The sequence below is a fragment of the Pyxicephalus adspersus genome, chromosome 12 (genome assembly GCF_032062135.1).
Source record: "Pyxicephalus adspersus chromosome 12, UCB_Pads_2.0, whole genome shotgun sequence".
Classification (NCBI taxonomy): Eukaryota; Metazoa; Chordata; class Amphibia; order Anura; family Pyxicephalidae; genus Pyxicephalus; species Pyxicephalus adspersus.
The window spans coordinates 42,845,708-42,857,835 of NC_092869.1; the positions used below are offsets into that span (position 1 = coordinate 42,845,708).

The following is a 12,128-nucleotide window of genomic DNA, read 5'->3' on the forward strand; positions in this document are numbered from 1 at the left end:
ATTAGTGGACAATTTCTTTGTGGATCCTGCTCTACAGGTTATGCAAAGCCCATCGACACTGTCTGCGGTCACAATGCGAGAGAGGAGATAAAGTCATTTATAGTACAGAAACAAGAAAAAAAAAAGTACACCCTTGTCCAATTCCAAGGTTTTGTGTATCATGACAAAGTCATCTGGTCCTTAGCAGGTCCTAAAATCCAAGACATACAACACACAACATATCACGTGTGTCACAATGCAGAAGCAATATGTGAAAAATTAAGTACCCTCCAACCTATTGCAAAGGAATGAAGAGGGTAAGTAGCAGCCAGGTGCTGCACATCAGATGCATTATTGCTCATCAGCCAGTGTGATCACCTCTATAAAAGTTCTGGTAGTTTGTTGGTCTGGAGAATTCAGGTGTGTGTTACTACAATGCCAAGGGGGAAAGACATCAGCAATGATCCAAGAGAAGCAATTGTTGCTGCCCATCAATCTGGGAAGGGTTATGAGGTCATGTTCAGACAATATGAACTCATTAAAAATTATTTACAAGTAGGAAACGTTCCAGACATTTTTCCCCAGAAGTGGACATCCCAGCAAATACACCCCAAGGTCATACTCAGAAAAATTGTAAACACCCTAAGGGCTCCATCTCAGGGTCTACACGCCTCAGTCAGCATGTTACATGTTAAAAGTTCATGTCAGGGGAAATTAGAAAAAGACTGAACACATATGATTTGTATGGAAGGGTTGTCAGGAAAGAGCCTTTTCTCTTTATCTAAAAAGAAACATGGAAGACATTGAGAACGATGTCCAAAATGGAGATGTTTGGCCATAATGCACAACGCCACATCCAGTGCAATCCAAACACAGCATATCAGCACAACACACCTCATACCAACTGTGAAGCACAGTGGTGGATGAGTGATGATTTGGTGTTTGCTCTGCGGCCACAGGACCTGGGGACTTTGCAGTCATTGAGTTGACTATAAACTCCTCTGCCAAAGTATTCTAGAGTCAAATGGGAGCCCATCTGTAAGACAGCTAAAGCTTGACTGGAATTGGGTCATGTGACAGGACAATGATCCCAGCACACCAACAAATCAACAACAGAATGTCTAGAAAGAAAAGAATGAAGGTGCTGAAATGGCAGTCAGACCTGAATCAGATCTAAATGCTGTGGTTCGATTTCAAAGCAAAACTTAACCCCACTATACTCATCTGTTCCCGTTCCAATGAAGGGCCCTGCCATCTTTTTCCTTCCTTTCTTTCTAGACACAATCTTCAGCTATCTTGATTGGAAGAACAAGCATCACACAACTAGTTCATTCAGTCCTGCCAAGAGCAGGGGAAGCTGGGATTGCAGGATATCCTTGCAACCAATCCTGAACTGCACATTGACAATCCCACACAGTGTTTCGACTGGTAAGAAATATTACAGAAGGGACGTCACCTCTTCTTCTGTCCGATCCTAAAGTTTTAAAAGTAGAGCTTTAGGAGAGCTGTGTATAACTGAATGGCCACAAACCTCAATAATCTAAAGCAATGTTGTAGAGAGGATTCGCGACAATTACTTCACAATGATGGTAAGAGATGAAAAGACACCCAGAAAATAACAAATAACTTCAATTTATTGCTGCTAAAGGATCTTTTACAAAATATAGAATCTGGGGGTGTACCTAGTTTTTCCCACACTGGCTCTTTAATGGCTCTTCCACTTTACCTTCATTAATGGTAAAAATAACAACAAAATGGGATCACTTGTTGTTCGTCAAGACCTGCTAAGGATTAGCTTTTTCTCATGACTTCCCAATTGTACCTGTATGGTAATATAAAGACCCAATCACACCAAATGTTTCACCAATAGCTCCTCTCACATGGCGGGCTGCAGCAACAACCACAATATGATCCCAGGAACACTTCAACCCTTCACTGACACACAGAAAAGACGAGTGAGCCTACGTTGGCTGCAGGGTTTCATTTTTAGTGGCCACAGAGATTGGACACAGTGTCAGTGTCTTCAATCAGTGTAAAGAGTGGCGGGGGATTAGTGTTTTTACAATCAGTTTAGGAGGAGACATTGAGGTTTTAGGAGTGTCGGGATGCTGTTATGGCACTTCCAATACACAAACAGATCTGACGGTACAGCAATGTGAGCATCAGACATCTCTGCATCCTCCAGATTATGTGATGGGTCTCTGTGCCAAGAGCCAACAGACAACGCTTCCCCCCTACCAACACAGACTGGGGAACCCCATCCCCACCCCCCCACAATAAGTCCTGTGTGCTTCCACTCTACTCAGTCCTCAAAGAAAACAAGAAGGAGGTAATCCTGTCAGCTGGCAGTGGTGCAGGCATAGTGTGGGGTAGGGCAGCGATGGCATGGCATAGCCGTGGATCTGGAGAGTGACGCCTCCTGCTGGCAGAAACGAGTCCGAGTTTAGCAGCAATACAGTCTGTGTTCATAGATTTGTCTGCTACGCATACCCACCAGGACGATGTGCCTGTGAGCCCCCCCAATAGCACAGAATCAGTAAGGAAAGACTGAAGCCTAGAACTCCCAGGTATCCAACCAGCGCAGTCCTGACATTAGGCTGTCCTGCTCGTCTGCCAGGGGACCCTCCATGCCATACGCCAGGGGGTGAAAGAGGTAAAAGCTGGAAAGAAAAGGAAGGGGAGGGGGTTAGAATCACGAAAAGTTCCAGATGGAGCAATTCATATTCTGCTTTTCTTGGGATTTTTGGAGGAAATTCTTTATTCACTGATCGGTCAGTGACACCAGTAATACATGGCGAGACCCTCCCTACCCCATCTGTCAGCAGTCCCCATACACATTGCTGTCTGTTTCTTCTGCGAGGACTCACCTATATAGTAGAACAAGGACCAGCAGAGTCATCCCAGATGAATATATAGAGCATGGGCGAGACCGACACAAGAAGTGAGCCACGAGCTTCAACAAAACCGAGAGTGTCAGTGCTGAAAGAGAAGAAGGACCAGATCAACCCAAAACAAATCTTTCATATCAGTGTTGTGTCATTTTCCAAGGCAGGGTCCCACCCAGTCACGCTCTCAGTGCCCTCCCCACTTCACCTATATAAGGGCCCGCACTGTCACACACCTATCAGTGCCCGTTCCATCACATCCCACTTCTATGAAGATTATCAGATTCTGCACACACTGTCAGTCTGATACCCACCAGTTAACATGCAGGAGAAGAGCAGGGCAGGGAAGTAGTGGTGGTAGTAGAGCACTCGACCCATGAAGTAGAAGGGACAATAATGCAGCAGCCACCCCAGCAGCAGTGGTGCCCCACCGTCAAGGAGCAAGGTGTAACACTCTGCAATATAAAGACATTGTTGTGAAAAGAGCTGCACAGCTGGAGGAAGAATCACAAAACCAGCCACACAAATTTACCTATCAAAGGCTCAGACATGGAGAGGCCGCGCTGGAAGGAGAAGGCAGCACAGACTGCCAGGATGGCATACAGACCCAGACAGACCAGATTGAGCCACCAAATTACCTGAGAGAATGAGAGAGACATAGAGAAGGAATTACAATAATTTTATAGAATATATACATGACCAGTGTCTGCCCTTCAGTCCTCCATCCACCTGTGCTGATATATCGCGCAATGCCAACAGATGAATGTAAAGTGCAGCATGAATGAAGCATGACCGGTTAGGATAACACAACCAGGTTCTGGGGATAGGGGTGTCCATGCTGCCTATCGCAGCCAATCAGATCCAAGCACTCAGTAAATCAGGACATTGCTCTGTGGCAGTGGTCACCAAACAGTGGTCCATGAAAAAAATTTGGTGGTCGACGGAAAAATTTGGATATCATTTGCAATTTTTATGTTCTAATAATAAAACAAAAATAATATTCCAATAAATTCTTATATTCTAAAAGACAATTTTTGCCTTTAAATTGCACTAAAGTTTCACAAACTGTACTAGAGACAGAAAAACAAAATAGGCGCAGCATGACGTCAGTGTATTCCTAAGTTGTATGAGGCAACCGTTGCCGAGCCATACAGTTCAGTATTGTTTCCACCATTATAATGATAATAGTAACAATAGTAATACTTCACTATGAGCTGATCAATGAATCAGAGCCTCCACAGTCCTCATCAGGTACCATTAGGAAGATCATTATTTTACGAATGTATTTATCTTTTTTTAAAGAATTCATAATGGTCCACGTGACTTAAAATTATGAATTTATTGGTCTGTGAGGTTCATAAGGTTGGCGACCGATGTTTAATGGTCCAATAGACCCACTCACCGGATTCCCCAGGAGATAAACGCGTGTGTCTGTGGCATTAACTCCAGAGAATCGGAGACCCTGCAGAGACAAAATCCAGAGTGGAAATATTTAAATGAAAGCAGTGAAGGAGAATTCCAACCTACCATAAAGCACAACGATGGCTGTCTCTCACACCACATGACTCACCTGAAAGTTGATTGGCCAGTGCCAAGGCTTGGATGTCATCTCATGTTCTTTGGGTTTTAGGCCGCTGTTTGCCTTTGGAAGAGAGGTAGGGGAAAGTCATGAAGAAGAGGCGAGTGCAAGAAAGAGAGAGAGGGACACATGGAAAAGAGGCGAGAGTGCACTTACCCGCACCATGACAACGTGCGATTCCATTAGGATCTCTAGGAATGACGGCTTCAGAATGGAAACACTGATATTTGGCACTGCAGAGGAGAAGACCAGTAATGAAAGGTCAGTGGGAGATATACTGTAACCATGGCATCCAAGATGCCTCATATTGCTTGCTATGATCAAGCTGGCCCGCATATATTACAATTTCCACTAGTAACATTGTAGGCCCAGTCACCTACAAACCATTGAATAGATCTTTTAGGTCAAAGAAGATCTATCGAGGTTTTTGTTTGTTCACAAACTCCAATTGTAAAATACCACACATGGTACAATCAGATTTTCAGAAAAACACTTTTGGAAAATTAGATACATAATGATGGGCGACAGTGCAGATCGTTGTCTCTGTCCTCACTATTAGAGGGACATCATGTATGAAGAAGTTGTATGACATCATCAGTAAAAAACACAAAGAGTGCGAGTCTACACAACTGCTGATTACGGGAAAACAACTAAAAATTGAAAATGATTGCCGATAAATGATGTCTGTACAGACGCACAATAAAATCTGACTACTACAGGCAATTTCTGGCACTTACGTCGCGGGTTCTCATGGTCCTCCACATTCCACATGGTGTTAGGGTTCTCTCGTAAATAAGGACTGCACGTCACCTCCCCCTGCTCCCATCCCCTGACAGGGAACATCAAACAAAGAAAAGGATTGGTATATCATCATTCACTGTAAACCTATACCAACCCGCCCAGAGTTACTGTACAGCACTGCAGTATATGTCAGAGCTATATAAATGTATAATATTAGTTGTGACTGTGGGGGGGCATTAGAGAGTTAGCTTCTCTGTACTGAGACTGATAGGACTGGCTCAGTGTTCTCTGTACAGCACTGCGGTATATGTCAGAGTTATTTAAATGTATATTATTAGTGTGTGACTGTGGGAGGACATTAGAGTGTCAGCTCCTCGGTACACAGATTAATGGGACGCGCTCAATGTTCTCTGTACAGCATTGCGCTATATGTGAGAGCTATATAAACATATTAACTATAGGGGTGGAGAGTAAATGACCCCAGGGAGGCAATAGTTACCACTTAGGAAGGGTCTTCCCTGAGGAGCCAAGAATGCAGCCCGATGATAGGTGCAAAAGTCGGATCTGACTGCGCAGAACTTTTACTGGGCTCTGCCCTCCAGACACCTCAATTCTCCAGAAATCATTGGTGTCTCCGATGCCATTCTGAACAGGAGGGGAGAGGGGGTGGGAATGGGGTTATCAGGCGTTCATTGTCACCATAATCATACAGAAAGCAACTGACTGCCCACCACTCACCGTTCCATAAGCTGTAACTTGCAGGTGTTTCTTAGTGAGTGGCGCCTCACGCTGGTGACTGTGCAGGTTGCGGCCTGTCCTGGGAAAGAGAAAAAAACAAAATGTGAATAATCCATACACAGGAGACCACTTAACTAGAGTCTGGTGGCTGCACCTTTTCCCTAATTCCCTCATTCCAGACCCCAGTCTCGACAGGTTTACCAGTCCTTAAATGTATTGCTAGATGCCAAGTGCAAGGTGACAAGCAGGCAGAGCTCAGAAAACAAACAATATAAAACAATGACATTATGTAAGAAGTGGTGATATAAAAATGAGGATTTCGATAGAAAACAATTGATAATATTGCTGGAAAATGTCATCGATTTATCGGTCCCAGGTGGAGTCACCCTCCAATGTAAAGAACATAGAAAGAATTAGAATTATTACCAAACTGACTGATTTTTAATATCATTTTTTTTAATGAAATTATACAAAGAATTTTATGTCCTATGTTTTCTATGAATAAAAATCCACAAAGTGGTTAGTGTAATAGAGAATAAAGCAAAAACTCCAGTGAAAAAAGAGAAATGTTATTAGAGGCAATTCTCCAGCATTTTCCATCCCGCAAGGCAGAGGTCAGAAAATAGGACAGATGGACGAAGGTTGTGGAAGCTCCATCCCCTCAGAGTAAAGAGATGCTACCACGGTGCTGGATCCCCCGAGACAGCCAGCACACAGAGGGCCCCGTCCGCCTGCAAAGGATTATACACAATGGAATATTCTGACCCGAGATGTAAAAATCAGATGGAATTTGTAAGTGGGTCAAATAAGGGTTTACGAGATGCAGATTTTCCATCTCTGCAGCCCCCCGGAGGACCTTCCCTTCCTGGGGTGACCCCGTTCCCAGCTGTTTGTATCATTAGCTTCAGCAAAGGTCCAACTTACACCCTTTATAAACATCTCATGTAAGCAAAGCATCTTTATACAAATTGTTTTATCCTGAGAGCATGCTGAGCGAGCAGACACCTGGCTCCAATCACAGAGCGTACACTGGCCCTCCACAGCTGTGCTCACAATACACATAAACACAGATCTACAGAACCCTCCGCCCCGAGCATCCGCTTTCCACGACCTTCACATATTCCTTTTTTTTTGTGTCTTCTGTTGTCCTGCAGTTTCCCATGTGCTACCAGTTCTGTGGGGGCTACTCAGCAATTCCTCAGAAATAGACTTGTTTAATGTCACTCTATTCCAGAGGAAACTGAACAACGAGGGCCTTTAATTGTTCCAAGAGTTCGCCATCCCAAAGGTATTCAGTAGGGCTGGTCAGGGGTCTGTGCAGGACACCCAAACTGTCTTTATGGACACCATGGGCCTGATTTATTAAGGCTCTACAAGGCTGGAGAAGATACACTTTCATCAGTGAAGCTGGGTGATCCAACAAACCTGGAATGGATTTCCTAAAGGTCATTTGCTATTTGTCAGCAAATAATTTGAATCCTGGGCCAGATCCATTCCAGGTTTGCTGGATACCCCAGCTTCACTGATGAAAGTGAATTCTTCAAGCCTTGGGAGAGCTTTAATAAATCAGGCTCATTGGGTAATAAGAACCGGACAGTAAAAAGAACCAAAATCCCTCGAAACCAAAAGGGATTCCTGGTAGATTGTAGGCAATGGCAGATTGTTCTGCATGAGGTTTGCAGGTACTCTTTCTGTTTGTGTGGGTTTCCTCCAGGTACTCCGGTTTCCTCTCATATTCTAAAAACATGTAGTTAGGTTAATAATAAAAACAACAAATGGCGGGGAATATAATGCAGATAACTAGATCAGGATGACCCTAGGAAGGTGAAAGAGTTCAGAGATGCCCCCAAAACCTTGGGATTAAGATCAACAAGCTAATAATCTGTTAGATCACATGGGGAAGCTGCCACAAGCCTTTCCAAGTGAAAGTAGAACACCCAGAAAAAAAACATTTTGATGATGACCTGGGGCCCTGCATCAAAATAGTAAAGATGACCCCCTCTGCAGTCTTATAGACTTGAGTTCTGATGTAAGAGACGTCCCTGACACTAAACATGGATGGATAATCTAGCAGACCAGGAACAATTTGGTCATTAATAGCAGACAAATTGGTCTGCTCAGGGACTGAATAGACTTGTCACCAAATGGACCAAGGGAAAATCTGTCCTGCCTGCAGAACAGGGCAAGTAGGGAGGGCATGGGCAGAGATGTGACAATTGGTGAGCAGTTGACAACTTCCACACAGCAGAATACAGAAAACGAAGAGGGGAAAGATCTGTGGATACTAGACAAGGCATTTGGATTTCAAAGATGACTCTTGAAACTGACAGAAACCCGACAGAACAATGGGTGTCGCCTTTGGGGGGGAAAGTAATGAACAGAATAGAAATGAGAAAACTGAAGAAGAGGACCAATACCACCTTGGTTTAGAAGAAGCTCAGTAGAGAGGGAATGTTATTTTCACCGCTGTTAATATTAATAATTTGATAATAATTTACAAATGTCAGCACCTTCAGAATGGACAGAGCATGCAGTCCTGAGATCATAAGGGAAAAGTGAGCTGGGGATCATCTATTACAGCAGGTCTACCCCCTTATACCTAATATCAGATATGCTGCAACCATATAATTGTAAAACGATGCAAAGCTCAGGGTAGGAGGCAAGGCCTCTGGTACACAGGGAACCCAGCTGAATGGTAGCAAATGAGGGTAGGATGGCCAGAGAGAGCAGGAACAGACTTGTGTTTCTCCTCCATTCGGATTACATCTTCAAATTTAGTATTTCTGTTTTTTTCTCCCCCCAAGAACAAAATTAGAACCTCCAAACTCATTATTAGTCTCTGGAAACCTCCTAAGATTATCGGAGTTCATATTTCCTCCATTTATTTGTGCTCTTACCAAGGAAGTCATTTTACACAATATCTATCTATATCTTATTAGGTGATTGTAATTCCTTCTAGAAATAGGTTTGCTTTATGTGTACATGGGGGCAGTAATAATATTTGTATATTTTTTTTGTTCCCATTATATAAGCGGACATTCACTGGACATCAATTCCAGCTCTCTGGGATCCCACAAATACTTTTCATAATCTGCCCTCCCTGATCCGGATGGAAACTCACGTTTTGTGTTGTAGACGGATGATGTCCCCATGATGCACAAATTCTAGAGGAGCTGCAGGGTCTGTAAATAAACAACGTGAGTAGTCAGCATGAGATCACATGACCTATCATACACCAATGGTACTGCTATAATTACCATAATCAGAGTCCTGTTTCTTTATGATCCAAAAGTTGTTCTGGTCTTTGTGTGAATATGTAGTGACCTGGAAAAGGATGTTGGATCATTATTACGGGGTATGGAAGGGCGGGGCCTGCTGAATGCTGTCCACTGGGGGCTGACCTGCTGCTGGCGGGCTCCCACACCCTCTGGGTACAGGTGCCAGTGTGAGTGCAGATATCCAGAAGCGGTACGCAAGTTCTTCAGTGTAATAACCGAACCATATGCCAAATCTAGGAGAGAGCACAATGTCAGCATTGACACATCCAAGGACGAATATTTTTGTATAGCTCCATACAAGTAAAAGAATCACAGAGAACTGTGATGTCATATGGAGTTTGATGTCATCACCAGTATTCAATCAGAATTGATGCTTTCTTATTACACAAGTCCATGTAGTTCGGAGGTTATAGTGAAGGAAAACAATAATGGAATTTGCAGGACCTCAAGGTGATCCCTGCCTGCCCTCTGTCCAATAACATTATTTTATTTTTTATAGATGGGGAACAATATAATATACAACATGTTTGGCACAGAACAAAAGCAATGTGATTTGGAGAGATTGATCTGTATGAGGACTGCATCCTTCATGACCCAACCACCCCCTCCCTAGAAGGTACATACGCTCTGGCATAGAGGCGTTGTGCAAGTTGTTTCCATCTAGACGGGACTGGAAGGCGGAGCTGAAGAAACCATCACCAGGACCACTGAAAAACAGGAAGAGAAGACTTAGGGGTTCCAAAAAGGGTCAAGGACCCAACACCGATTATTACATCACACAGAGAATGGCCAAATCTATCAGTAAAGAGCAGGAACTCCGGAGATACCACAGAGAGTGAGACACCCTGATTAGTACAGTGCATGCCATGGCAAATAGATCAGAACATTGCAGGAACTCTGGGGAATGCCAAGCACCGATATGTACATTACACAACGCCATGCACGACCGCACACCACACAGTGCATGCCAAAGCAGGGTTGTGATTGGACAGCTTACCTTTTATTAAGAACGGTGAAATGTACGGCAAAGGTGAGAGCATACAGAGCAAGCGGCAGGACAATAAGACAGATAATGCGAGCAGCCAGGTGGCGCAGGATAACAGCCTGCAAAATGGAGAACAAAATAAATGTTTTCTCAGCTGTTTACATAAAGAAATGCAATGACATTCTCAGGATACTTCTGTAAAAGGAGAAATTTCCTCCTTAGCTTCTATTCCATGCTGCTGGAGAATTTCCCCAGTGCACAGGCAGGAATAAATTTGTAAAATTTACAAAAACTTACCAGCGTCAGGCTGAGATCTCCTAGCAGCCTCCACAGGTCGCTCACTGTATTCAGACCAACAAGGATGACCACAAAAAGACCAACAAATTTCACACCCATTGCTCCAGCCAGACTCACACCAGTCAGTACCAGCCACATCCACCAGAGGGCGCTGAACGGCCTGGGAAGAGAAGTGATGGGTTATTGGTTGGGTTTGTACCGACGTTTGCTCCATACATCCCATGACCCTGCCTCATTTGCTCTGGACTACACAACCCCGTCCCCTCTGCATTATCATAATGGGTAGATGTTCTGTAATCCAGCAGGGAGAGTGAGGCAGTGCTGATATCACAGGAAGTATGGAGCACACTGGATTTCTGGCAAGTGAAGTAATTGCGACCCCTCTGCTCACCTGTTTGAACAAGCGTTAAACTTGACCATACTGAGCATGGCGGTCATGATGAAGAACATCAGGATGGGATCCAGCAGGATGTACTGGGACAGGGTGATGCAGCCGGTGTCTGCAGGAAATCAGATTATTAGAATGGTTCTGGTCATTTGACCCCAAACCCTTATCGGGACTGTCAGCACCAACCATTGGCCTGGTCCAAGCACAAGGGAAAGTTATCTTTGTGAGCTATTGGCTATGATTGGATGCTGGCAGTAACTGCCCAAAGAGCAATAGTGCCCACCCTGTGTACAGGGGACATCCCAGATTCAGGACCAACAACGGATACCCCTGGATCTCCTTACCGAGCAAAATAAGAATTGCAGCCAGCAGGGCCGCCGACAACGACCTGGAGAGCTGAAGGACGATGAGGAAGGCGAGCGGAGGGAGCCAGGAACCTAGAAAGGCGCAGAACTGAGACAGAAACAAGTCACTTAACATAATACACCCCACCACAAAGTACCTACCTCCTACTACGGGGGGGACCCACCATCTATACATACACCCAGCACCTACCTCCAATCACTGGGGGCCCACCTACCATCTATATATACACTGACCACCTACCTCTAATCATTGGGTGACCCACCTACCATTAATACATACACTGAGCACCTAGTTTCTATGCCTGGGGGACCCATCTACCATCTATACATACACTGAGCGCCTACCTCCTATCCCTTGGGGACCCACCATTTCCCCTTTGGTCTTTACCGAAATGGAAGTGAAGACTGAAGGGGAGAGGTCCCCCCCAAAAAAGTGTAAAAACAAAAAATAACGAAATTTTTTCATCACATAACAGAGAAAGTCACTCTTTAATATAATGTTAAAAATGTGGAGATGCTTTAATAGCATCATGCATGTGATATTAGATGTGGACAAGACAGCCAGTGATCCCCCTCTCATCACTGTAAATATATATATAAAAACTATCTGTGACGTTTATCCGCAGTGTGTAATGTCATCGGCAGCGCGATATCTGTGAGTGTAAAAGCGGCTTGTCATATTCTGCAGCCTAACAACTCGCTGTGTTTAAACCTTCATATCTCCTAAACCGTTGGTTGTATTAACTGGAAATTTTTAAGGTACACGTGGAGGCATAGGAAACAAACTGTAGGTGCAAGTGGGGGACACTTGTGGCTAAAGCTTTTTAAATGTAATTAGTATGGCATTATGAGAACATAAATCTCTACCTAGCAAAATTTGCTGCCTGCTCTGT

At 44.1% G+C, this 12,128-nt stretch overlaps 1 protein-coding gene across 2 annotated transcripts; it reads right to left on the reverse strand.

Moving 5' to 3' along the window:
* Positions 1-1,593: 1,593 nt before the first annotated feature.
* Positions 1,594-11,597, reverse strand: POMT2 (protein O-mannosyltransferase 2). Of its 2 annotated transcripts, XR_011923028.1 has the most exons (19): positions 11,215-11,597; positions 10,874-10,982; positions 10,483-10,642; positions 10,198-10,304; positions 9,825-9,907; positions 9,324-9,433; positions 9,180-9,246; positions 9,044-9,104; positions 5,923-6,001; positions 5,684-5,829; positions 5,181-5,272; positions 4,600-4,676; positions 4,435-4,506; positions 4,267-4,326; positions 3,397-3,502; positions 3,179-3,319; positions 2,847-2,958; positions 2,474-2,639; positions 1,594-2,398 (listed from the first exon to the last, which is right to left on the reverse strand). XR_011923028.1 is itself a non-coding variant. In XM_072428405.1 (18 exons), exons 1-18 carry the CDS (start codon positions 11,408-11,410, stop codon positions 2,534-2,536), a joined length of 1,884 nt encoding a protein of 627 aa, XP_072284506.1. In that variant the 5' UTR covers positions 11,411-11,597; the 3' UTR covers positions 1,594-2,533. The 2 variants fall into 2 exon arrangements, 1 of the variants encoding a protein (XP_072284506.1); XM_072428405.1 differs by having other exon boundaries at positions 1,594-2,639.
* Between the last annotated feature and the right edge of the window lie 531 nt (positions 11,598-12,128).

Excerpts from the sequence above, each read along its gene's own strand:
- POMT2 (XM_072428405.1), bottom strand. The coding sequence starts at position 11,410 with ATGTATAGATGGTGGGTCCCCCCCGTAGTAGGAGGTAGGTACTTTGTG. Across the intron at positions 9,105-9,179 it reads GAAACAGGACTCTGATTATG|ACCCTGCAGCTCCTCTAGAA; the intron begins GTAATTATAGCA and ends GTTTATTTACAG. Across the intron at positions 3,320-3,396 it reads CATGTCTGAGCCTTTGATAG|AGTGTTACACCTTGCTCCTT; the intron begins GTAAATTTGTGT and ends TTTATATTGCAG.